Source organism: Tetrao urogallus (assembly GCF_951394365.1).
Source record: "Tetrao urogallus genome assembly, chromosome: 2".
NCBI classification, from domain to species: Eukaryota; Metazoa; Chordata; class Aves; order Galliformes; family Phasianidae; genus Tetrao; species Tetrao urogallus.
In genome coordinates this window covers 12,011,345-12,038,662 of record NC_136814.1, presented here as the reverse complement: position 1 = coordinate 12,038,662, position 27,318 = coordinate 12,011,345, and the positions used below count along the sequence as shown (strand labels likewise).

The 27,318-nt window shown below is 42.4% G+C and overlaps 1 protein-coding gene across 1 annotated transcript; it reads left to right on the top strand.

Moving 5' to 3' along the window:
• Positions 1–15,880: 15,880 nt before the first annotated feature.
• PSEN2 (presenilin 2) lies at positions 15,881–26,415 on the top strand (the record flags this gene model as incomplete). Its single annotated transcript, XM_079550469.1, has 10 exons — positions 15,881–16,024; positions 16,730–16,959; positions 17,924–18,065; positions 18,483–18,550; positions 19,455–19,675; positions 20,518–20,616; positions 22,424–22,501; positions 24,072–24,182; positions 24,721–24,839; positions 26,260–26,415. 10 exons carry the CDS (start codon positions 15,881–15,883, stop codon positions 26,413–26,415), a joined length of 1,368 nt encoding a protein of 455 aa, XP_079406595.1.
• Positions 26,416–27,318: the final 903 nt, after the last annotated feature.

The following is a 27,318-nucleotide window of genomic DNA, read 5'->3' as shown; positions in this document are numbered from 1 at the left end:
CCTCCAGGGTTGGGGCACCCACAGCTTCTCTGGGCAGCAGTGCCAGGCCCTCTGAGTAAAGAATTTCCTCCTAACATCTAACCTAAATCTCCCTATTTAAGTTTAAAGCTCTTATTCCTTGTTCTATCGCTGCACTTCCTGATAAAGCATCTCTCTCCAGCCTTCTTGTAGGCCCCCTTTAGGTACTGCAAGGACTTTATGAGGTCCCCCTGGAGCTTTCTCTTCTCCAGGCTGAACAAACCCAGCTCCCTCAGCCTGTCTCCATAGGAGAGGTGCTTCAGTCCTCTGATATCTTCATGGTCTCCTTTGGACCCACTCACTCCAACAACTTCACATCTTTCTTGCGGAGCCCCAGAGCTGAATGCAGCACTGTAAGTTGGGCCTCACAAGAATGAAGCAGAGGGGAAGAATCACCTCCCTTAACCTGCTGGACACGCTTCTGATGCAGCCCAGGATATACTTGGCCTTTTGGGCTGCAAATGCAGATTTCTGGCTCTTGTTGAGCTATCCATTCACCAGTACTCCAAAAATCCTTCTCCACAGGGTTGCTCTCTATTCATGCATCACCCAACCTGTATTTACTATTGGGATTGCTCTGACCCACATGCAGGACATTGCAGTTGGCCTTGTTAGACTTTATGATGTTCACACAGGCCCACTTCTCCAGGCTGTGCAGGTCCCTCTGGATGGCATCCCTTCCCTCCAATGTATTGTCAGAACCACACAGATTGGTGCCATCTCCAAAATGCCAATTGTGCCAATTGAACGTACAGTCCTCCCGCCCACGTCACTGACAAAGATGTTAAACACCACTGATGCCAGTACTGGCCCCTGAGGAACACCACTTGACCGTCACCCTGGGTGCAGCCATGCAGCCAAATCCTTACGCGTTGAGGGGACCATCCGTCAAATTCATCTCTCCAATTTAGAGACGGGGATGTTGTGTGGGACACTGTGAGATGCTTTACATGAGTCCAGGTTTTGTGAACGTATTTGAAAGAGATAAGGTGAATGACAGAGCTAAAAGATCCATGTTACTTGGAGTGCTGAGTGCCCTAGGAAACCTTCCCAAAGTCCTTGAGACAAAAGAGCCAGGGGCTCTTTTGCTGCTCAGTCTCACTGAAACTCCCAAATTTTCACTGGTTTTAATTGTCTTCCACTCCTTTTCCCATCTTCTCTCCCTCAAGCTGATGACGAGATCTGCACATGGGGAATTCTCCAGTAATTCTTCAGAAGCCAGAAGACTGAATAATGCAAAACTGCAATTGAGCCCTTAGGATTTGGCGATGTATCTGACAGAAACAGAGAGAATTGATGGTTATGTCAGTTCTAAAAGAAATGATTTAACTTGACCAAAGACTTGGTAAATTCTTCTCTTCTACTTCCCTTATGAATGTGGTTATTTGTCCCAAAAGTTAGATTCATACTCGTCCATGTCCAAATTAATTTCTTTTGCATGATTAATCAGCAGCTGGAAACTGATGATGTCATGTTCTCTGACACGACTGTCATCTAATGTTACATTTCTCATGTATTCTTTTAACTAAATAACTTAGGCAGCAATGGCTTTGCTGGCTGACTGTCAGCTTGAGTCTGCACAGAGATTTAACATTCCTTTTCTCTCATCTTTCCCCAGCTTGCTTGCTTGCTGATGGAAAAAAATTAACTTCCACAACAAGGCTCTGAGCAGTAAATACAGTTGCAGTGTATTGAAGAAAAATGTACATCAAGGACCAGGGGTGTACTCAAGGCCTGGACAACCGGGAAAAGCAGTGCCAGGGCAACTTCATTGCCCCAGGCTGATCAGACATATATTTTTGTTTCAGCTGAAAAGCAGATAGAAGGAAGTCAGATTCCCTCAAATGCAAGCTGCCAATAGGAGCAAGCATAACACTGCATTTACATGGAAACAAATATGTGTCAGTTTTTAGGCGCTTTGGAAAAAGGATGATGGCCTTTGCAGGAAGAGTGCAGAACACTCTACTGTTGATTACATTTGCTTGGCAGTTGTTAACTGATAATGTCTCCCAAGTTTACCAGAAATGGGAGTTTGTCTGGAGTCAATATTACACTTCATTTTCCATAAAAACACTGATTTGTAATTCTCATCTTTTTCTCCATCAAAACTTTGTTCTGCCATTCTTAATGCTTGAATGATTTCAGTGGTTTCTTTTTTTTTTTTCTTAATGTTTGGAGTGAGTCAGACGCATTTGCCAGTAAAGTAAGTTGTAAAAGAGTAAGGCGGGGCCTTATATTCTCTGAAATGTGTGCTTTCTTTGTTTGTTTCTTTGCTTTTGTTTTCGTTTTGTCAACTTCTATCTCCAACAGAGTGTCCATTTAGAAAGCCCATACTTGGTCTAACCTCTTCTCAATGAAAAATGCTGTCTTTGACAAGGTAATCTTGATGAGTTGGTTTTGAAATACCTCAGGTGGTTCATTTTCCATCTTAATTTTCAAGCATTTTAGAATATATAACACTATGAGCATACATGTGGATGAGTTTGCATTGATTCTTCTCATTGAGACATGAGCTGCATTACAGGTAAACTGAATTAAATAGCCATTTCTGCGTACAATTTTCCAAATAATTGTAGAAGAATGAGATTAGAGTCAAGTACTTTCTGCTAATAGGTTTAAGCATTTACAATTGTGGAAGCTTTTTCATAAGTAAATGCAAAATCATTGCAGCAGTTCAAATACCAAGAGGATTTGAAAGCCTGTAATTAATTTTAGTTACATTTCAAATAATCATAACTTGTGAATACTACACCAGATAAATCCCTGGGAAGATTCCACTAAAGTGCATTACATCATACCTGAAATAAGTTTTGATCTTTCCTCTGGTATTTAGAGTATCTCTGAAAAATCCCCAAGTGATTAACAATTCCAGCAGAAAACACAAATGATAGTTCACAAATGTGATCTAACTATGTCCAAAGAAAATACCTGCTGGTTAGAATGGGCTGTGAACCAGGTCTTACATTGTGAACTTACTTAAGAAATTCAGCCATCTCTTCATTAGAAGCTGACGAAGAGCCCTTTAGAATTCACTTCAAAGTTTTTACAAGCACTGTCTCCCAGGAAGTACATTTTCCATGTTTCCTTTTTAAACTTCAACTATTCAAAAACTGAGAGTGAGGATTTACATCCGAGCTCATAAATAATCTTCTGAATTCCAATTAATTTCCAATGCACAGACATCTCCTGTAGCAGATAGTTCTTTTCCACCAGGGATGCAACTTCCCACCTTTTCAATCATTGAAGCATTGGGCATGCAGGCTCCCTGGGCTAGTTAGCTTCCCTGTGGCTTTCCATGTTCTTGCTGGCAGCAGTCTCTTCTCTTGCTATACCGAGCCCATTATTTCCCTGCCAAGCTCCAACACACCCTCAGTGCCCTTCTTGCAAGCCCAAGAACACATCCACTGCTAATGAGGTAGGACCCCAGCACGGGAAAAACTAAATGTCTCTACATACTACGTACCCAACTAATAGAATGTAGTAGATCTTGAAATAATCTAACGAATAATTAAAGTTTTCCATTTGTGCTGTTCTCTTTCTTCAGTTTCACAGTTAGTGTTAGTTAGTTACCTCTAGGGTAGGGAGATTGCCTTCAAGGAAAGGAACTGTGTTGTTCTAGCCCAGTCAAGACCAAAGATCTGGGCACCTGTGCTTCTCCCTGACTGCCTTCCTTCCTTCCTTCCTGTCTGCCTTCTTTGCTTCCTCCCTTCCTTCCTCCCTTCCTCTCTCCCTCACATTCTGGGATTAGACAGGCAATGTAATAATATAGGTATTTGTTTAGAGCTCCATTTCGCAATGTGATCTCTATTCAGATTTCATTGTTTTTATCAGGACTTCAGGACTGTAGACATCCAAGAGATTCTTGATTTTGAAGGCAGCAGATTTGAAGTTATTTTGGTTATTCTTTCCTTGCCCTCCCTGTCTGCTGTTCTTTCTTTCCCTTTTTAGTTCTTGCTCCTTTGGAGGAGCCTGGTCAGCCCACTTGGTGTGTAGAGTCTGTTTTACAATTTGCTGAAACTGTTGGAGGTTTTGGTGTTCATTGCTGTGAATATCCAAATAGCTATGCTTTATGATTCATTTTTTCTGCTATGAGTCAACATATGCTTGTTTCAGATTTTGCAAGAAATATTTTACATTAAAAAAGCTTTTCAATCCCATAATCTGAAGTTTAAATCAAACTATTTGGCACATGACTTAAAGCATGTTATATTTCATATTTTTTTAATGATAAAACAGAGGCCCTTCTAGAAAAGTCCTCAAGAGACTGGTATTATTTGTATCCTTTTTCTACTCTCCCACAGATTTCAGTAGAAGATTATATCCTATTTTTAGGAGTCCATTGGACAGTTCAAAACCAAACCAAAACAACAATCAAAAAGCACAGAGAAATAATAGATCTATGAACTGGCCTCTTTCAGAATTATAATTTGCCTTGAACCAAAAAAAAAAACCCAAACAAAACACAACAACAACAACAAAACACCTGAAAAAAAACCAAACCTATTTCAGCATGTCAGAAATGTATTGCCTTTTAACAAGATTAAATCATAAGACAAGACAAATCACTGCGTTAGGCAAGGTTCCTCCTTTTGACTACGTCTGGCTGATGTACAACAGCCTTGAGAAGATACCTCTGTGAGAAAGGGGAGATGCAGATCGGATCCTCTCAGATGGAGGGTGTATTCAAATCTGGGTATCACACAGCCTAGATTAGTGCCTGCTTTTGCAAATCGTGGCTGCTGCCATCAGCAATTTTAAGTTAGCCTGCTAACTAGTTTTTTTCACTCTGAGTAAGGAAAGCTTTCATTTGGGGTTGAATAATGTATGTGCCACAACTCAGAGCAACATTTTAGAGTTTTTCTTGTGAACACACACATACAAAGACATCTTCTTCTGTCACAATCAATTCAAACTGATTTCAGCCTTATGCTGATTTCTTTGGCTCAGCCACAAAACTGAAAACATATTCCAATGACCTTAGAGGCAGAATTTCCTTGACCTAAATGACATGCACCTCTATAATAAGCAGGAATCTCTCTGTCCAAGAGTTTACTCTCTCAGGAACAACTCAGGTCCCAACAAGATTCCCATCTCCATATTGCATAGACATTTAGGAACACTGAGCAGGAACTGGGAAGCCAACCTGGACCGCCAGCATCCTATATGAGTGACCAAGCCACAAGTTTTTTTGTCCTTGCTGCTCAAATCTCCCACTTCCTTTCTGCAGCAAAACTATTCCAGCTATAGTGACTAAAGGCTCTCCTTGGTATCAGAAGCATTAGCTTCCTCATTCCCTTCATGTGCACAAGGCAGCTATCCAGAGACTCCTAGACACAGCTCAGTGCTGAGATTAGAAACAAACAGACATTCTGTGTTTGGATACAACCTCTACAGAGGGAACAAGTTCTTCTTTTCAAGGTCTAGAAAAACTTCTCATCTGCAACCACCTGCCAAAACAGCTGCTGTGCCATGGCCTGTTTTAACTACGTATCAGGATCTGCAGGCTAGACTTGCTTCAGCATTCATGTGGAGTCTTTCCTGAATAAGCAGGGTAGGCTTTGAGCTTATGAAAAGCATCACACTGGCCTTCTGGGACAGAATATTATTTTAATAGATTAAATGATCTGACTGGCTTCCAAGACCTTTGTGCTGGGTGGAAGAACGAAATGATGAAGTTATGGAACTCCTGTATGAATGCTGAAATAAACAGGAGTATGAACAGCTCTGCAGAAAGACATGGGAGACAGAAACCTAATTTATAGAGAAAAGCAGCAGAGGGTGAGAAGTGATCTAAGTGTTGATATTCCATGCAGTGTAGTGGGCACTGCTTACCTTCATCACAGAGACTTTGCTACCTCCTCCCTGGATATCAAGGCACTCGTCACCCAGGGCAAGTTTCATTTTTTACATTATGCAGATGAGAAAACTAAGGCAGAGAGAGGTGAAGACTAACATTCTTAAAACTGGCCACTGATTTTCGGTATCTCTGGTTCTGCATGTGTAAAAAGAACCTGATATGGACTAAGCCATGACTTTCATGAGCAATGTTTTTCAGGAAATGTGAAGTATATTCTGTTCAATGTGTACAAAAAAGAGGCACAAGATGCTTCAAATTCAACATCTGAAATGAGTATGTATGGGAAAATTTGGTCTCGTATATGCTACTTTTGCTCATACAGAAAGTCAATGCCCTTACTGTCTCTTTCTCTAAGTTACAGTGAAGGTTGTTTTTTTCTTCTTAAATAATGTATTTGATTTTTATGTTGTTTATTACACCTTTTGAATGCAAAAACACTTGAATACAAACTCTAGGTCATCCATGCATAACATGGAGGTACCTGTGGAGTTGCATTTGCTTTTTCTAGATGTTTGTATGAGCATCTAACTTAACAAGGAAAATACATCTTACTTATAAGTCATAAAGAACTGCATTTTGTTTCGGGCATGGGTACTGCAGCTCTTCTGACAGTGCTGCACCCACCTTCTGTCTGAGTTTTATGCTGCCTTCTCTGACAGCACAGATGCTAGGACTCCTTAGTGACTACCCGGCAATGTGTCCACAGAGCAGTGTTGTTCTTTTACCAAAGATTTTGAGCACAGAAAAGCTCCTGAATGAACCACGCAGAAAGCATGGAAATCCAGGAAGTAGACTGCCCTCCTGGATTTTCACGGGGCTGCTTTGCAGGACCCATCAGTGAATTCAGATTGCCTCACTGAGCACAGATCCAAATTCTGATGCAGCTCAGATGCTCACATAGACTCAATCACAGTGTGTTCTCCATCCTGCTATTTTTCCCTTCTCCTTACATGACAACCACACTGCTGCTATTTGTACTGTGCAAATACTGAGTATGTTTCTTGTATGGATTTAAGAAAAATCAACTACACTTCCACAGATAAGAGAGACGTTTAGGAAAACTCATAGCTTGCATTCAAATGAATGTTTGTGATTTTTATTTATTTGCACTGGCCTCTTGTCTGCACTTCCCTATTGGGTAATGACTTTCTGACAGGCTAACTTTACCTTGACAATGTCAGACCTATGTGCTATTCTCTTACACTTCTCTCTCCTTGACTACTGTGTCTCACTATGCTGTTAAATAGCAGCTGTGCTTAAACCCAGACCTGGCTGAAATGACCTGCAGGCTCTAACAGGGCTTTGGGAGACAAACACAGCCAGGCTCAAATTGATAGTGCTTAAGCACCTGCAGTCAACTCCGGGCTGTCTATGAGAATTGCAGTATGACTGTTGCATGAAGACTGCTTACGACCATAGTGCCTACAACATTTTGCTGCCCTAGAAACACTTGCTGCTGGTATATGAAAACAGCTGTGAGATGTACAGTGATATCACCACGGCAAGATGTGAACACCAAGATGATTTGGTTGAAAAATGGCGGTGAAATGGAAAATGGCAAGCATAATAGTGCCTACAAAAAATTACAGAAGTGTGATTCATCAGCAAAGTGCAACACCTTGCAGCATGTGAAAATGATTACCTTCTGAAATTCTTCATGAAGCAATTTATGTTTGTCACATGGGAAGAAAGGAGGGAAATTACAGAGACAAGCTGTAGAATGGCTTGGGTTGGAAGGTATCCTTTTTTTTTTCACGCCTCATTTTCATGCCACCCACTGTACAGCCATCTATACGTGTATAAAAGCCCCAAAATTGAGTGCTGCAAGGAAATAAAAGGAAGCCCTTGCTGGGGATGGTTTGAAGGGACCTGGAGTGCTTATGGGTTGAGAGGAGGTCTGCATCCCCTTCCTTTGCCATTCGGGGACTCTGCACAATGGGGGTGTTTTGGGGTGCTCAGCACACACCCCCAGGCCCATTTTGGGATGAGGAGGTACCAATTACTACTATTTTTTAATTTGAGACATATACCTGAACATCTTTGATACATAAAAAAATCTTTCGGCGCATTTTTTTCAATTTACTTACAGTTTCATTGTACAAGAAGAATAATAAAGCTCTATGGTTTTGAAAGCCACAGTGGTTTAACTGTAGGGTTAACTTAAAACTGCTTTGTCTGATCAGTAGAAAACCCCTATGTAAAATCTCTTATTTCGTTTATCTCAAAATGAAATGACTCTTCAGCTACTGCAAAACTGAAAAATCAAACTGGCTTGATTCAGTTTATCTAAGTTGGTTCAAAAACCTAATTTAAGGCTTGATTAAATGCTATTAATGCAAAGTCAAATAAACTGCATGCCAGCGAAAGCTATTTTAGGAATGGCTGCTCCTGCTAAAGGGGAAGGGTTTTAAAACAAACTAAATTAATTTACTTTAAAAGTTAATAAGATAAACTATGCTAAGTGTTTCCACATAGAGAAACTTACGGAAGTATGACAACAAATCCTTTGGAAAGCTGCTGCTCAGCAGAAGACAGGAGCGAATTTCAGAAATCACAGGAAATAAAGTCCTGTGGGTTTGTTGCTGTTGTTGTTGTTTGTTTGTTTTTTAAAATAAAACTCAAAATAGGACATTTTTTCCACTTACCATGCAGGGGAATTAAAAATGTCTTTTCAGTACATTCACTCAGATTTCTTGCTATTGTTGCTACAATTGCAACTCCAGCACTGAGAACACTGGACCGTGCTAAGAGAAACCAGCAGGGCTGAACCCAAGTGCCCCATGGCGTGGTGTAATCTGGCAAACAACAGGTCTCAAAACATTTGCTTTGCTACCGTCAGGATGTTTGCAACATGTGATATTTCACAGATAAATTCTCAACAGAGGGCAATAGGACCACACAATGTATTTTGTAAGAATCTGATGACAATAAAATCTCCAAGGATTATCACGTAGTGTAATGGAGTTCAGACTGGAAATGTGTGCATGTCGAACAACTAACCTAGCTACAGCAACGTCCATGCATAGAAAGCCTCTGCCCCCTAGTGTATGTATAGCAAAGCTCTCTTTCGTAGGATATGGGGCAGTGAACCTCCTTGAAATAGAAAGAGGAAGCATTTTTTGAATGTTAATGTATAATTTACACGCTTCATCCATGTCCTCCCCCCAGTGACTATATAAGCAGAGAGCCCAAGTAAATTGTTCAGGGTCCCCTGCGCTGTTATGGTGAGCATCTTCTTTTGTCTGAGGTGCATTTTTAAAAGCTGTTAGACATGTCTTTTCCTTTTTCCTTGGACTGACCTTATTTCAGCTGAAGTCCTTACTGATTCACCACTGGCTTCAGGCAGTGCAGAGTGGCATTAACTCGAAGTTTTCCAAATCATGTGAATAGGTCTGCTGACTTCTTGGGGCCTGAGACTGTATGAAGGACTTGTCCTGAGATCTAGACGGCCAAAGAGATACCAACCATTAAAGCCATAATACTTCTTTTCAAGTTAATGTATTTGTTTCCTAAGGAGATACTTGACATTTTAGCAAAACTGTACAAAACAAATACATGAAGAGACAGAAGAAGCAGATTAAATGGCACAGTGGTCCAGAGGGCACTGTGGCAGCTGGAAATTCCCTTTGCTGCTCCTCCCATTGGAGCAGTCCTGCTCCCACCCTAGACCTGTGCTTAACGGTCCTGCAAAGTTTGTAAGGCTCAAAGCAAAGCAAGACTTTGCTGGTATTGCATTGATCTGGATGTATCACCAATTGCTTTCTGACTGCAGACCTAAGCAGTTTTAATTCCTGTTATCCTAATACCTTGGCTTTGTCTGTTTGAGCTCTCATGTTTGACTCATTTCTACATACATGAGAAAGCAGTCATCTATAAAGTTTCCATAATGCTACAAATGCTGGAATCAGCGGACTACAACGATCTTTGATCTGTTTAATACCATAGGAGACGTGTAGTACATGAACATCCACAGCAAAGTGTCAACTGCCCACTCGTCAGTACTGCCACACAGTTTGGATGTGCTTTTAACAACAAGATCTGAGGGACTTAGGATATTTTGTGAATGTATTTCAAAGTACTGTCTATTCTAGCATAAAACCTCAGATATGCTGGGCCTGACCCTACTCAGACCTTCTGGATAGGCACAAGAGCATTGCAGTGTTTGAATTTGTGTCAGTAGTTCTATTTACAGATATTATTTATACCTCCTGAAAAAAAGGGTTGCAATTCTTCTGATACATTTGGATGACTGTAACAGTTTATGACCAAAAACTCTTTAAGATCTCCTATTGAAAGGTACAAAAAGGAATCAAATTACAGCAACCCCAGAGAATGTCCTTATGTACTTTAGTGAGGCACTGCGATCCCCCACATCAAAAAGCTGTGATGCAGCTTGTCACATTGCCATTTTAGGAACTGGCACACTTCACATTATCTGTGAGAGATCCTTCAAGCAAATGATTGCATAGATCTGTTTAAAGAGAGAAAAAGCAGGAATATTTTGATGGCCATATAATAGTGTGTGGGGAGGCTGTTCAAAGAGTCTTTTAACATGCTCTTGGGTCAGATGCTTCTCATGTGATGCAGTTAGAAAAAAAGCAAGAAAGAAACCCAAACATGTTACGGGAGATTCCAACTGAAAGCTGTATCATAACATCTTTCAGGAAAGGATGGACTGAAATACCCTTTGCCATCATATTATCCACTTGTATAGAAAAGGAATGCTGAGTTGAGCCAAATTTTAGTCTCTAACCTTCAGGCTAGAGAGCTAGAAATCTTTTTAAATATTCTTCTTTCTGAGGTCTTCACACTCCAGAGAAGTCATTCTGAGAACAAAGCTGCGAGCCCAGCTTCCAAGGGCCTCCCTGAGAGGCCAGCTGATCCCATCCCAGCTACAGGACAAGAAGGCTGGCAGTGAAGGTGGTACAAGGCCCTATTAAAATGAAATGACTTGTCACAATTGAAGCTCAAATATCAGTGATGGCACCAAGTAAATGTGCTTAAATACTGCACGCCTGTGCTTAATATTTCTCCTAAGAACGGCAGCAGCAGAGGGAAGCGGCTCCGGCACTGAGGGCAGAGACACAAAGTGATGAGGAAGTGCTACAGAGCTGCCTGGATGTGACTTCCATGCTGTTACTGGTTAGACACAATCACACAGCGGCTTTTTCCAACCGTAAAGATTCGACGGTTCTGCACAGCAAAGGTAACAAGAGGGACAGGAGCAGCTCGTGTGCTGACTGGAAACACTCTACTACTTTGCTCGCTGTTACTCGACTTTATAAAACAAAAACACACTCTGAAAATAAAAACTTCTTACATCCGCACCAAATAATGCTAAACCGTTTGCAATGTCACGTTATTCCTCACGGCTGCCCGCGATCTCCACAGCCTCCACCACCCGCCATGACAGGCACCTCCACCGTCGGGGATAGCGTGGGGAGAGCTCCCTCCCTATTGGCCGCTCCTCTTCCCACCCTTCTCTCCTATTGGAGGAGACTGCCGGATGGGTGGAGACACTCGCTGAGCGGCAGTCACAGAGGCGAATCACGGCGGAAGGGCAATCGTCCCCGCGGCCAGCGGTGCGGCCAGAACACGCTAGAGCCAATGGGATAGGAGAGAGGGGGAGGCCGGCCGGGCCGGGTGCGGGCCGAGCGCAGGTATTGGGGAAGGGGGGGGGTCGGGCGCCAGCCGCGGGGTCCCCTCCTGAGCCGGCTCGCTTAAGGGGTGGGCGGGGGGCTCCGGCGCGGGACTGCCGCGGCGCTGCGTGCGGCCGCTCAGCTCCGCGCTGGGCCCGGCGTGAAGGCAGGGCACGGCACGGCAGCAAGTAGGTCCGGCAGCTTTGCTGGCTCATGCTGGGGGGTACTGTGGGGTTGCGCGCGTGGCATAACGCTAACATACGTGTGTAAAGTACAAAATCAAATACCTCTGCTTTCTCCGGGGCGGTACGCCTGCCTGGAGCGGCGCTGGGACGTGGCGTTGGGCCACGGGGCATCGTAAGGCTCCGGCTCGCCTTTTCCTTCGGTAAGCCTTCCGTTCTCCTGCTGCCCGCCTCCAACTCCGTACGGCGCGCCGGGATGCGGCCGGCCGTGAGCTCGGATGGACGAGCGCGCTGAGTCCCGCGCAGAGCACGGCTCGCCGGCTGCACGCTGTGCCCTTGGGAAGAAGAGAGCGCGTTGGTGAGCCTTAAAAAGCGGAGAGAGGGCTTCGAGTCTTTGCTGTAGCACCCCCGGCTTTGTTATTTTTTGCGCTCTGGGGCAAAGTGAAACGTGAATGGCAATTGCAGAGCCTGTGTGTTTGGAGGTGCGTTCCAAGTAAGCTGTGATTGCAGCGGCAGGCACGGCTTGGCAAGAATCTGGAAGTCTTTTCTCCTATAGTTTAGTTGTGTCACTTAGGCTTTCTAAAAGCATTTTCCTCCTCTTGTATTTACCAACAGCAGCGATTGAAACTTAGGAGAACAGGAGGGCTGTCAGTGTCAGTCCAGTTTGCTCTTGATTTAAGTGTAGCAAAGGAAAATGCTTCTCTCCATCTAATTATCATCTATGAGAACAGCCTGCACCAGCAGGAGTTTAATACTCTCCTTGAGAGTTTAAATATTTTGCCAGACAACAGCAGCTGTCTTGTGCTGTATTTTATATTGGTATTTTTTACAATGGATGACATACAAAGCAAAGGATTTGGGTTTGTTGCAGCATAGCAGAATGAAAATAAAAGGCAAGCCAAGGCTGGATTCTGATGTTTGTGTGAGTAGGCCCAGTTTCTGTGAAATCCATAAAGCTGTTTTATCACGATAGAGGAAAGCGGTCCCTTTCACAAAGTACCTCTGCAGAGAGAGAAACAGTACCTCAGACCTTTCTGTAAGCTTTGCAGGGCTGCTCTAAAAGCAGGACTTGCTGTAGTTCCACTTCAGCTGCTCCATTCAAAGCGGTACTCAACTCCTGACCTACTTTTTTTGTCCCTTTTTATCTGCCACTTTTCTGGAGGGTTTGGTCTTTTATCTCTTAAACATCTTATGATTTTTTTAATCTATCCTAACAGTTTGTATCCATCCACAGAGGAAAAGGGGAAAACCTTGCCCAATACTTGTGACTTATGGAGTAAATTTGAAGACTGGCACTTGTTGTTCCTGTCCTTTGGTAGACACCACTCTTTAGTTGTCTGAATATAGATGCAGATATGATTTCTGCCTCTCCTTTCTTTTTGCTCAGTCTGTGCTCAGGGCACAACTGTGGGAGTTGCCAGGCGTGCGCTTCTGTCCTTAAAGGAGAGACTGCTTAAACCAAGGCTCTGTGTGGCAGTCAGCATGGCCTTGGTGCCAGTTTGTAGTGTAGCTTGGATGAATGAATGGTGGCGTTAGATTGACTCATAAGGGGCCAGTGGTGCAGCAGAGGCTCCCTTCCTCTGTAAGCCATTCATTCAAGGCCCTTGCTTGGCCCAGCACTTGTTTCTTACTGTGAGTACTGGCAGTGGGGCTGCTCAGGAGCCAGTGTGGGTGCCAGTCCTGCTGAAACCTGGAAGACAAATGTCCATTGTCTCTTCAAAAGAACTGGGTTTCTAATGAGCACCTGACATTTGTGCTACAAGCTGAGGATGGTTGGACAGCCCCTTTGGCAGTAACACAGATTTAGGTCACTTTAAGGCAGCAGTGAATACAACTTCAGAGGATTTGTTGAGAGGATTTGTTGTGGGCCAGTGGCTCCAGTAAAATCCTTAATGCTTTGGAGGAGGTTTCACCTTTTGCTGAAAGCAGAGTGCAGTAAATAAGGGGTGGTAAAGCAGAGTTCAGGTATGAATCTGCCTGCTGATGAAAATATTGTTACATCTCTGCCATTCTCCTTTCTGAGAGTGAATAACAGAATCTGTCTGGCATAAAAATGTCTGCCTGTAATATAACACAAGACTTTTTCCAAGTAATCATGAGGATTAGGAATTAATGGAATATTTCTGCTGTCTGTTTTCAACTCTTCCAGTGGTCGTGGCACGACTGTGATGTACCAAGTAGGCTTATTGGCTTCTGCTTCTGAAATCTGCAGCATTGCTTTGCGCAATTGTGTTGCAGTTTCTTAAATGTCGGGAGGAAAAAATCTTTAATATTTTTGTTGGGTTGTTAAAACCTGAATATGGTCCCAAACTATGAAAGAATAAAATCTAATTATTTTTTTTTTTCCTTCTCTGGTTTCTTGACACTATCAGGAAGTATTAAGAATTATTTAAATTCCACAGCTCACAGATTTAAGCGCTTTGAATCCCATGGCATGCGTATTTTAACCCGTAGGCAGGTCTAGAAGTATGTCGTGTTTGTATGATTGCACATGATATCTGTATGTTACTTTAAATAAGGCCTAAATCTTCTAACTGAACCAGAATCTAGGCTCTCAGCTATGATCTATGAGCCTCCACATGCTGAGTGGAAATAGCATGTTAAGTACCTGGCAAGTGGAGATTTCTGCCTCAGTAAGAAAAAAATCAGTACAGAAATGTTGGTGTTGGGTACCTTGCTCAGAAAGAACATGGTATCACTGTAAAGCTAACAGGCCTGGTTTCAGGGCTGTCCCTACATTTGTTTCCCATAAATGTACAATTTTTATCACTGAAAGAGCAACAAAATGAGAGGAAAAAGCTTGAAGAGAAGGCAGGGGAGGAACAGTTGTCTGAAAATTTGCTTGGGCGGAATGAGGTTTGCTTTCTAAAATATCTTGAAGGTGCTAGATTTGTTCAGAGCTTTGTGTAAGAGCGGAATCTCACACTCCTCCCTCCTTGCATCCCCTGAAGTGAATTTTAGTTTCTTTAATGAGAAGCAAGAATCTGTCACGGAGCTTTGAAGCATCTACTCTGACCTCGGGCTAGCTGGTAGACAGTGAAATGTACTGGTTGACCTGCAAGTGCTTGATTCCCATGTGACTGTGTCCAAGTCACATGGCTTCTTCAGCTTCCTTCTCTGAGCTGGATTAATGCTCTGGTTTTGCTTATGGATAGGTGGCTGAGAATCAGGTGTCTGAAGCTGCTGCTTTGCTGAGCTGACTTAATAAGTGATAAAACGAATTTCTGCTATCACCTATCTTTAGAGCTTCCTGAAATCGTAGCTCTAAGGCTGTTTTATATTAGCCTCAGCAGGGGCAGAGCACACCTCCTCTCTTTGATACCTTAAAAACAAAATAAAAAATAACAAAGCAAACAAAAAACAGCCGTTCCTTTGCTTTCTGCACCATACAGCTCCTTTCTTTGCTATTCTGCACAGCAGTAGTGTGGAAAGAGGCCAAAAATTTCCAGCTCCCAGCTGTTTCCCATCCAGGTGGCTTTGCTTTTAAGCACAAGGCGATATGAGGGAATGGGAAAGAAGTGGCTTACTTAGAGACCATGTCTTTCCCTTTCTTTTCTCAACAGTCTCTGGGCAAAGAGAAGAACTGCTTCTGAAATTCATCTGGTTAATCGACAGTCAAAACAGGGAAGACAGCATGTAACTCCTGCTTAGTGGCTTATGTAAAGCTGAGGCTGCAGGTTACTAGGAAACTTCTGCTACCTGCTAACACTTGTAGGAGTGTTGTGCAAGAGCTGAGCTCTCTAACTTGTTTAGCAGTCAGCCAGCATTTGAAGTGAAATGTTGTTTGGCTCATACAAAACAAATATCAAGCACTGGGAAATCTCCTTTGTGAGTATCAGGGTGCTAATGGGAGAGGTGAAGCGTAGAGGCAGAAACTATGAAAGCTGTGGCAGAGGAAAAAATGTTAACTTGACCACGTCCATTTGGGTCAGTGCTGTGTTTGCTGTTCTCCCTAACTGCAAATGATTTTAACTGAATGGATTGTTGTGCCTGATGTGACAGCAGATAAAATCAGCAACTAGGAGTCGCAAAGCCTACCTGCTGAAATTGTGCCTATTTTTCAGTCTTCCAATTGTTTGCACTGCAGTATTTACTGTTTCTCTTTCTTTTGGCTTCCCTTGTCCTCTCAAGTCTTGTGTAGTGCTTGGCTGAGCCCCTCCTGAGTGCTCCCTGTGCAAACGACGATGATCACGTTCATGAACAACTCGGACAGTGAGGATGAGCCCTGTAATGAGAGAACATCTCTGATGTCTGCAGAGAGCCCTCCAGTACCTTCCTACCAGGATGGTCTGCAGGCCTCAGAAACAAGGGAAGCACAGACACATAGGGTATGTATGCACCCTTCTTGGGAGTAAAGAAGTGGGGTATGAGGATAAATGTTGTCTTGTTACCCACCTCAGTCCCTCCCAGTAGGCTGGCTTCTAAGATTGGCTATAGCCTATGTTATTGCTGCCCTTGGCCAGCAGCTGTAATGCCTGTTCTTATTTCCTCCACTGTGACTTTCCCCTTTTTTACTCCTCATATATACTCCTCCCCTTTCCTTCCTTTTGGTAAAGATGCAAGCTTTTAATCAGGATGTGATGTACATATGACTTTTGCAGGATATCCTTTCCAGCCTTTTTGTTTTGCCAGAAGTGTTGGAACAAAATCTAGTTTTACCACTAGTGAAGCAGCATGGTAAAGCACGCACAGTGCTGCTGTGAGAGCAGGAATCGCTCAGGCTTTCATACTACCTTAGATAGTATTTATTCTCTCCCAGTTCTCTGCACCTTGTCCTTCATGTCAGTCTGTGTATGTGTCTGTCTCTCCGTATGTGCATTGAAGAGCCCTCAGATATTCATGATTCTTTATTTAAAAACTCTGTTGCAGCCTGTCTGTAATGGAATTTCTAGTTGCATTGCTCTGTCGGTACCATCTTATTAGGAACAAGTTGGTGTGCTGTGGTTGCCCACAGAAGCCTCAGCCAATACGATGGAGTGAAGCTTTGAGCACGAAGGAAAAAGTCTCACGTATTTGCTAATTCTTCTTTTCAGAAGAGGCAAACGGGTAGCAGCCGTAGCCCAAACAATGTTGCTGATGAGGATGCGTCTGACTCGGATGTTCGAGTGAGAGAGAGTGCCTTGGAAAATGAAGAGGAGGAACTGACTCTGAAATATGGAGCAAAGCATGTAATCATGCTTTTTGTGCCTGTCACCCTTTGTATGATTGTTGTCGTCGCCACCATAAAGTCAGTGCGCTTCTATACGGAGAAAAACGGGCAGCTGTAAGTGGGGTCTTCAAAACAGCCTCTGAGTACAGGGGATCCCTAGTATTACACATGTTCCACACGCACACGTCTGTGTACACACAGTGCTTTCTTGGCAGGCTGGGGGAGCCTTTACACAACTAAAGGTGGCTGTGTAAGCATACCAAGGCCAAAGATGAACGCAGCATATTTTTAGTAAGTTTTTTTTTTCTGTACCTGCGTTACACTGATTCATTAGTGCTGTCATTAGGCATTAGCCTGTGAGTAGCATAGTAATGAAGTTGCTTCATACTGTGGTATAAAAGACCCAGGCTTAACTCCTAGTCTGTTCACTCAGTGGCTGGCAGCAATCAGGGAATAGCATGTTCATTTGGATGAGTGTCTCATTTCCTGATGACATTTTTGTTTCTTAAAGACTCATGGTGTCTATATACTTCCATCTATAATGGAATAATTCCATGTCTATAATTCCATCTACCTCTTGCTGATTGTGTCCGAGAGTGTTCCTGGGGCTCTGACCCCACTTATCATGGTGGGTTGATAAATGGAACCAAAGAAAAATGGGGGGGAAGGAATGTGATGAAAAGGAGTAAAACAGCCTATGACACTGGATTCCCTATTGCGGAGCAACGCCTGGGATGTATCCTTGTCGTTATCATGAAGAGGGTCCAGAGGCATGAAGTAAAAATTAGTGGCCTGGAGAAAAATTCTCATACTTAGTCACTTATGCTCTCGGAGTTTTTCTTTAGAGCTTTGCCAGCCACAGCTATTCTGTAGGAATGTGCTTTTGTTTAAAACAAGTAATCTTTAGTTGATAATTAACTGGAGCCTGGCCCCTTCAAAGGATACATCTCACGTTTACTGCCCTTGGCAGTCATATTTCCCTTTCTTTCCCACGTACACACAGAGATTTGTTTTTATCTTAGGGCAGTTATTTGGAAGAGAATACATGTACTTCACACGGCTTTGCTTTATACTGCAGGATCTACACCCCTTTCAGTGAGGATACCCCATCTGTGGGCCAGCGTCTCTTGAACTCGGTGTTGAACACTATCATAATGATCAGCGTCATCGTTGTAATGACTGTGTTCTTAGTTGTGCTTTATAAATACCGCTGCTATAAGGTAAAGCGTTCGTGACAGAGCCTTCTCTACACGTATTCTGTAAGCATGTTCAAGTGCTTGCATGTCAGTGAGAAATTAAGGCACCACATGGGCTAGTGCAAAACTTAGTCATGGCAATAATCTCATTGTAGAGAAGCTACAATGTAAAATTCTGGACAAGCTGAGTTAGTAGTATTCTTGCCTGTGAAGGTGCCAGTGGACGAGAAGGATGGAATGTAGAATGAAAGAATTAGGGAGAATTAGCAGGAACTGACTCTCTCCTCCTTTACTAGCTCTGGGGAAGGTCTTTGGAAACTGGAGAAGTGAAAAAAGAAAGTTGGACAATGCAAAGTTCTGTTAGTAGTGCATGCAGCGCTGCAAACTGTGCAGTGAGGAACAGCCTCTTCAGTCACTGTCTTTTTTTTTTACCCTTAATAGTTCATCCATGGTTGGCTAATCCTGTCCTCTTTTATGTTGCTGTTCCTCTTCACCTACATATATCTCGGGTAAGTAGAGATGTTGCAGGTAACCTGGCAGTTCAGAACTAACCCTTTCACCTCTTTGAAGAAAATCCCCAACTTCATGAACAGAATGTCTTTCCCCTTCTCCAAAACGACCTTTTTTAAAAAATAAAAAATGAAAGACTAATTCTTTAATGGACAATGCCTGATTTTTACAGTACATACTCTACAAAATTCACTAGGAAGTGATACAGTGAGCATAACGTGAACTGACTGAACCTTGTTGTACAGAGGTGCATTGATAACAACTCAGGAAATATAGGTATAAATTGTCAGCATCCTAGGATATGTTATAAGTTGTTTTAAGAGTTGTCATAACAAACTGTTTGGTTAGGTAGAGGTTCCCAATACATGCTGTCAGTTTGTGTGAAGCCTCTGAGAACCAAGTGTGAAGGGACTTTATGTGCTAAGCTGCTTCTCTGGTTTGTCTCACTTTATCCTCAGGCTGTATCTCTTCAAGCTCATTTCACTGCATCCAAGTTTAGAAAGAATAAAGTTTTTAACTTTCAGTTTATGTATTTCTAATTCATCTTCAGTACTGAACATCATAGTTCTCGTGGTTTACCTGTATTTGACTTCTTAGCTAAAGACTGTCACATAGCCTATCTTAAATTTACTCTTGAAATCTGGCCTGCTCAAATCCTTGAAATCACCTCAGGATTAAGGCAGCATGGTCCTTGACTGCATGCATAGGGTTTCTGATTTCCTGTACGGGGAACAGAGGGTTAAGAATACCAGCTGGCTGCAAAGCAAGTTCCCTTGTGATGAGGCCTGCTTCCTTTTGGTGTCATAGGAGGCTTGTTTAACTACAACTAGTAAGATGCTTTTTGTCAGGTGTGTGTTTGTTTGTTTGTTTTTGGCTCAGCTGAATTTCCCTCTTGTATTCCAGTGAGGTGTTGAAGACATACAATGTGGCCATGGATTACCCCACGGTTATCTTAATCATCTGGAATTTTGGAGCTGTTGGAATGATTTGCATCCACTGGAAAGGTCCCTTGCAGCTCCAGCAAGCATATCTCATTATGATCAGTGCTCTGATGGCATTAGTTTTTATTAAATATCTACCTGAGTGGTCAGCATGGGTGATTCTAGGTGCAATCTCTATTTATGGTAAGTCCAGGTTGTGAATCTCAAGGCTCATGGAGAAGTTACTCTGTGGCAATCTCAGGGCTGTGCATGCCATTCAGAAAATGACTTTATCATGCTTACAGCTTCAGAAGGAGGCAGGTGGGCAGTTAAGTTGATTCCCTGACTTGTTCACTTGTTCATGTAGTTACTGTACTTCTACCAAGTCATTCCTTCCTTAGAGTGGAATGCTCATTTGAGGAAGTGCTGAACCACATTTAATTGTTGGCAGGGATGGTTGGATTTTTATCAGTAGCAACCTGATAGTCTTGTAGGTTTCAATTGGCAATTATGAAGAAATCATAGATTTTGGTATGAGTTAAAAGTTTGAAGGGAACCTGCAGAACAGGAGGTATCTGCAAGGTAACATTTAGATTGGTGAGGAGTTATGACAGAGATAGAGAGTAAGCAAAGAGGAATTGGACCAAAGGGCTTGATTCACCTGAAAAATAGACTTAGTGTATGTAGTGACAGATTGTAGAACATAAAGTACCCTCAGTCCTTCTCTAAAGTATTTTGTGTAATCTGTCATCTACTTTCATAGAAATAATGTGCTCTCAAAGCAAACAAACAAAAAAACAACTCAAGTATTAACACAATGAAAATTCTTAATTGTCATATTAAGCCTTGGGGATGGTAATTAAGTGAAACATGTCTTTAGAGACTAGCAGCTGGAATTACACAGAGTGGCAGGAAACTCCATTCAGGAAGTTATCCAGTAAATACTGATAGATGCCAGTATGAGGGATAAATAGTTTTTTAAGCACTAGGAATGTAAAATGTGTTGCAGCTTAAGATGAGATTGTCTGGCCCCTTTCTCTTTGCAGATCTGATTGCTGTTCTCTGTCCTAAGGGGCCACTGAGAATGCTGGTAGAAACTGCACAGGAGAGAAATGAGCCCATTTTTCCTGCATTAATATATTCCTGTGAGTAAGATCAAAATATTGATGTTTTTAACCACATTAAAATTGCAGCCATTTTCTGTCTCAAATCAATAAGCACTATTTTAGTTACTTCCTTGCCCTCAGATCGGTGTGCATTTATGTCCTGTAACACTCTGTTTGTGGAAGACCTTGTTTATCACTTAAATGGTACTAACTCTAATTAGCTGCAGCAGGGGCAGGTTTGCCTTGTGAAGCTGAAGCATTCAAAAGTCAATTTGTCTTTCCATGAATACACTGCAGAACGTGCCTCTTTGTTCTGCATACAAAAGCTTTGTGTAGACAGCAGTGTTTGCAAAGTTATTTAGTTAGATGATGCCCTCTCAGTACCCATATTCCTTCTGCATGTGCTTTATAAACATACTTAAGTTGTTTAATGAGGTTCCATCTTTTCCTGTAGCTTTCTCTTCTGTGCACAGTGTAGATGGAAGTGCTTAGAATGTACTTGCTTTGTTTTCTCACTGTGTGGCTGCTCCCTTCAAGTGGCTTTATGCAAATATTGCTTTGCAAACAAAATCGGTCATCCCTTCACTGGCTTTTGTAGGCTGCTTAGCAGTGCCCTTAGCTGTGTCCTGTACCCTTGTCCACGAAGGTATTTGTATGCTTAAGATTAGGTTAGGTAGAAGGTGGGAGACGTAGGACTCCCAGGATCTGGGCTCATGTGCTTCATGGGCCTCAATGACTTCCATTATGTCTTTCTTAGGATGAAAGGCTATTTCCAAACGTTCAGCACCGTGCTGAGGATGCCTACAACTTGGCTGTTATGGCTTTTCAAGTATTTAGTGCTATATAAATGCTCTTTTGTGTTCCAAGTAGAGGTTCAGTTGACTTCAGCTTGGAATGGAAGTGAAACATAAGTCCTTTTTATTTGAGATTCTGTTACGTTGGCCTGAGATGACCTAGATGAAGCCTCCTAGATGTTTTAGTTAGCATACAAGAGTTTCCTTCAAGGAGAATGAAATTCAACAAATAATAAATACTGAACCACAAGTTCTTGTGCAGAACGTCAGTGTCTCCATTGCAAGACCACATTCTGTGGATATCTCTAGATGTAAAAACATCACGTTGGCTGAACTTGTAATGGAATAGCAGACACTGTTTGCCTTGGCTTTTTTGTTAGTTTAGTTAAGCTTCAGTGAAAACAGGAAGACTGATGTACACTTAAATAAAAAGCTGATTTGAGTTCCCTTCCACTGATCTCAGAATGGCTCATATCCCTTCTTAAATTAGGGATCTCAAGATTAAACCCACAAACATTCTTCAGTTGTTCTTGGGACCAAAACAGAAATTGCCCATATTTTGACAGGAAAAATAATAACAAAGAAAAAGTCAGAAAGAAAACCAGCGCTGAGCTCCAATGTGTCTTTCACTTGTGTGATTTACCTTTAGCAGAAGAGGGGGAGTATGCCATCCAACTTAACCAACTGAACCAACTTAACATTTGTACTAGCATCATTTCCAGTGCAACTGTTCCCTTTGAACAGACGAGACAGGAACCAGGAGGAAAACAAAGGAGATGAGGACCCTTGTTTTGTATTTTTGCTTTCTTCAGCCTATAGAGAAGACAATACTGACTTGTGCTCTGAGACTCTTAAAAATTGAACAGATACACTGTCTTAACTTGCTCTGACCTTGCCTTCTAAGGAACTAGGGAAACAAACTGAAAGCCAGTAGCATTTACAAGGGGAAGTGTTTATATTTTCAGTGATAGCTAAATACTTAACTGCTCTGAGCTACAGTGACTGGTATTCTAAGCAGCTGATAACTTTCTCTTTCTTCTCTTTCTCTCTAGCTGCCATGATATGGACAGTTGGAATGGCAAAACCAGACACGGCAGCAAAAGGACAAAGCCAACAGATGTGGGATGCAGGTATGCTTGCGTGTCACTCTCCTATATAGAGCAGTGGCCCATGGAAATAATACGTATGTTTGCAACTGCAAGCAAATGCAAGCCCTTGAATCTCAAAGGACACACTTTTTTGTAGTATTGCTACTTTAGTTGCAGAACTTAATGCTGTTCTTAAACCCTCCTCTTTGAACTGGCAGCGAAAATTATTAGATGATGCTGGGTGTTCCAGTATTCAAGCTGCCTTTACTCAAACTAACAAAAACCCATCTTGAGATGTACTGAAGTCAAAGGTGGAAGCGGGTTCTGAGTTTTTTGTTTAACAGCTTTACCAATTAGTGATGGTTAACTACAACATAGGCTTGTAACAATGATGCCAATGAACTGTGAACCTGAGTGCATTTCAGTGTGTCGTGTTCTTACAACTGCCATGAAAAAGATGCCATGAAACAAAACTAGCTCTAAGTTCAATCTGGCTTACTCTGACAAAGAAAATGGACATTCTTACAATTGCCCTTGGGTAGAGGTTTGGGCAGTTACACAGCAGTAGCTGATGTGTTCCAATTTTATGTCCTAGCTGGTCCTGTGTCAATTTGTGTGTCACTGCTTAAAATGCAAATTAAGCTGCAGTTTTGAAAGTGATTGAATAAAATCTGACTTTTTTTCTATCTGGTCCTATTGCACTTCAGAGCAGCTTTTTATGCTAAAGAAATACACTGTGTTCTGAGGTTTTACAATGGAACATACTGCTTATTTTCAGGCTGAAGTAACAGATATACAACAGACCACGGGGACACAGTCCTACTTTTAAATCTAGCACAGAGCAGGGGCAAACTACACTGTTGGGTTTACTGAATGCATCAGTGGAAACTGTGTGTCCCAGGTCATGGTCTGCTTGCATCTGCAGTGGCAGCATCCAGTCAGGCTGATATGAACTGGAAAGTTTGTAGAGTGCTTCTGAAAAATCTGAACTGTCAGCTAGAGTAATGTCTCACAGACCAGATGTTTCTAAAAGCACGTGGGAAAGATGAAAGCTATTGGTTAGATGTGTTTAACAGGATTTATTAAACAAACAAACAAACAAACAAAAAAAAATTTGTGAAGAAGGAAATGTCTACTTACTGTACATGATCAGCCAACTCCAGTGTCAGTGTGATTCAGGGCAGAACTTTTCTCACAAATGGCTGTTCTCCTAGTCATCCACTTCTTTGTTGTTCTACCTGAGCACTTCCACCCTAAAGAAGTAACAATATGGCGCTATGTGTTAACTTTACTCAGTTTCACTTGTCTCTTTAGCCTTCACAGACAGCAGATACTAGTAAGTCTGACAGTTTGATCCAGAGACTGAGAATTGAGGTGAAATCTCCCTTTGTCTTTAAGGACTGGTAGATAAATGCCTAATTTTGTGCATTTACTCACCTGTTTAGGCCACTGAACTCCTGGATAGCAGCCAAGCGAGCTGTGAGCATGCAACCATCTGGACTGTTCCAAATAACAACATGCATGTTTTCACCAAAGACACTGAATGTCTATGACTGACTGTTTTGTTTTGTTTTTTTCCTTCTTGGCCTATGTTTGTGGAACCAACAAGAAGATGGGAGAGAGAACCATAGTAGCACGTCACATTCAGACTCCCAGATTTTGGACACAAGGAGCCCTGCTCCCAGCCATCCCATCACTTTAGAGGAAATGGAAGAGGAGGAACGTAAGAGAAGCTTGATACATTGTTTTCAGTGCAGTCAGGACCACGACCTGGCATTTGTACTCCTGGTGGTTAACACTGTAACTCATATGGGCCTAATTGCAGTTTACTTGAAAAGCTGTGACTTGCTGAGGAATTGAGGTCCTATTCTGACTATTAGATGCTGCTGCAGTATCTGTTCTGGGTTTGTGGTTGCAGTGACATGCCTTTGGCTACGCAGACAACTTAAGCAGTTCCTTCTTCCCCTTGCACCCCCCTCCATTCTGTCTTCACATTTCCTCAGCTGGAGGGCGGCACAAAGAAGCACCTCTGAGAATTAGGTTATGCAAAAAATAATTGCAGAAGAACAGTTGGAAGTCTTGGCTTCCTCAGTAATCTCTGGAGGTAATCCCTTTTACCTCTGCAGAATGCCAAAGGTTTAGCTTGGTTAGTAGCCAGGGCTAGCAACCTTCGCCTGGTCCCCAGGGTACAAGACTTGGTTCAGGAGGAAGCAAAACAGGAGAAGTAAGACTTGTTTTCTTTTCCCTTCCACTTCTTGTAGGAGGTGTGAAACTGGGCCTTGGAGACTTCATATTTTACAGTGTGCTGGTTGGGAAGGCAGCTGCCACACCTAGTGGAGACTGGAATACTACACTGGCCTGCTTTGTGGCCATTCTCATAGTAAGTGAGCAAGTTTTTGAAATTGCCATGGTCTTATTTAGCATAGCAGTATATTGCCTACAGCTAAGGACAAGTACAAACAGCTAACAACTGCTAAATCACTGCAGGCAATGTCCTGGGTGCTCAGGTGAAAGCACCCATGGATTTCCTAGCTCAGCACTCTGTCTATAAAGACAGGCTTTAAGTGACTTCTAGGAGGAGCTGGGTGACGTAGGCTGGGAGGGAGGACTCCTCAGAGCAGAGCCAAATGTGGAGATGGTGTTGGTCAGACAGACCGAAGGAAAACAGCAACAGCTGAACTGCTTGCATATTTGCTTCAGTGTTAGAGACTGAGGACTGAGGTCCCTTAACTGTGGGAAAGCACTCCTCTATCTCTCAGGCCTTATACCCCATTCCGTGTCTTTTAAGGTGCTGTTAAGTTTGTTCTGGTTTCTTCTCAGTTTCGTAATTCTGGTGCTGTGTGGCTTACTGCTTCCAAAACTGTCCCTGCAGTGTCCAGGCAGTGGACACATCTTTTAATTACACTGTGGAGCAGGTGTAAGCCAGTTATGGTCCACGAAGAGTGTGAAGAACAGAGCCATAGAGTCAGTTGGATTGTAGCCAGCCATGCAGCCCAGAAACAATGATTTAAGAATAAATAAATAAAATCCCACCAGCTGATCCCTAGCAAACGGGTGTTTGGTGGAGCCCAGCGTGAATGTTGTCTCTGAAGTCATCATCATAAAGGAAGACAAAAGGGCTCAGATAAGAGAAGTAATCCATACCTAAATATACTTAATCCAACTGTACTGTATATCCCAAACCTTTAAAAGCTTACACGTTTTCTGGGAGACGGATTTTAGCCTGCTACGAAATAAAAGCAGAATTCACTTCTTATAATAAGCAATCCAATCAGAAGAACAGCAGTGGGATATTTTTTGGTGATTTTTTTTTTTTTTTTTTTTTTTTTTTTTTTTTTTCCCCTAAGAGACCTTGAAATGTGTGAGGGTGGTACAAGTATGTGCTGCTGTGTGTTAGAGCTGCCCAGTGAAACTCCTTACAATTCAACAGGACTACATGGTTTATCTGCTGGTTTGGTAATTGGTGTAGAACAGAATGTAATCTGGTGTACACAGAATGGTGTATACAAACAAAACAAAACATAAAATAAAAAATATAAGATAATCTGAAAATGAATTAACCTCTCAGTATGTCAGAATAAGCTGTTTACACTAATTTCTGGAGCTGTGCTCTAGAATTGCTGAGGAATATACTTGGCCAGCTGTTTAGATAGATGAAAATGTGTGGAAATATATCTCTAATTGGTAGTTCAGGCAGGCTTCAATTTTTGTACAGTGTGTCTAGCTTCCTTATATATTAGATTGTTACCAGAGGTATGTTTCTGGGCTTCTTACTTTATTTCCTTTATTCTCCCTGGCAGGGTTTATGTTTAACTCTCTTATTACTGGCTGTTTTTAAGAAAGCACTACCTGCTCTTCCCATCTCCATCACCTTCGGCTTGATCTTTTACTTCTCAACAGACAACCTTGTGCGACCGTTCATGGACACCCTGGCCTCCCACCAGCTGTATATTTAGAAGAAGTGGGAGTTGAAGAATTCTTTTTAAGCTTTGCAGTGAAGTATGGTACACTGTTTGGAATAAGTCATAACGTTTTTCACCTAGTGCCATATATTTGTAAGGAAAACAGTAACTCTGTGACATGATGTGTACTAAAAAGCTAGCTACGTGTTAAGCTGAACTTTTTCACAGGACTCCTAACTCTCGGACTCCAATGGAAAGCCTAGCTCATTGCAGATGTCAGAGCATTACTTAAATGTTATTTAATGTGCAAACTGGTTCTAAAGACCAAGGAAACCTGTATGTAGTGCAGGGTACTGGAGAGATGAAGGGTCTGATCTCTGCTTCCAGAAGCTCAGGCGTTCTAGCCTTGGAATTGCAGTCAAGCTTTGCTGTGCTCTGGAGTTGTTAGCATTTCAGACTTTTGAAGTGTTGTGTGCATGTGTAGGGAAAGTCAGTCTTGCTTGTAATTAGAAAAGCACAGCAGTATGCAGAGAACAGAGCATCACACCTCGCCGTGAGCACTAAACTGATGTGTGATGCCGAACTTTATAAGCTGGACTGCATAATTGCCCCAGTTGTCTCTCTTTGTTCTGAGCCTAATGAGACATGGCTGCCATGGTTCTAGATGGGATGTCAGCAGTAGGATGTCTGAACATCAGGCTTCTGTTTCTGCGTGCATCCCCCTGGGCAGCCAACAGCTGAAGGCAGGGCTGACTGTTAAGCAGATCAGATCCTCAGCGTGGAAATCATTGCACAGCTCCCAGTAAATCAGTTGACCTGTAACTTCTTCTGTGTATCTCTGGTCTCATTTCTGTACATTGTCATAACTATTCCACAGAAGGACTTACCTTCCCTCTACGAAGAGGTCTTCTGATGCTGACTGAAGCTTGGTTTACCTTTTTTGGTACTGTTATTTAA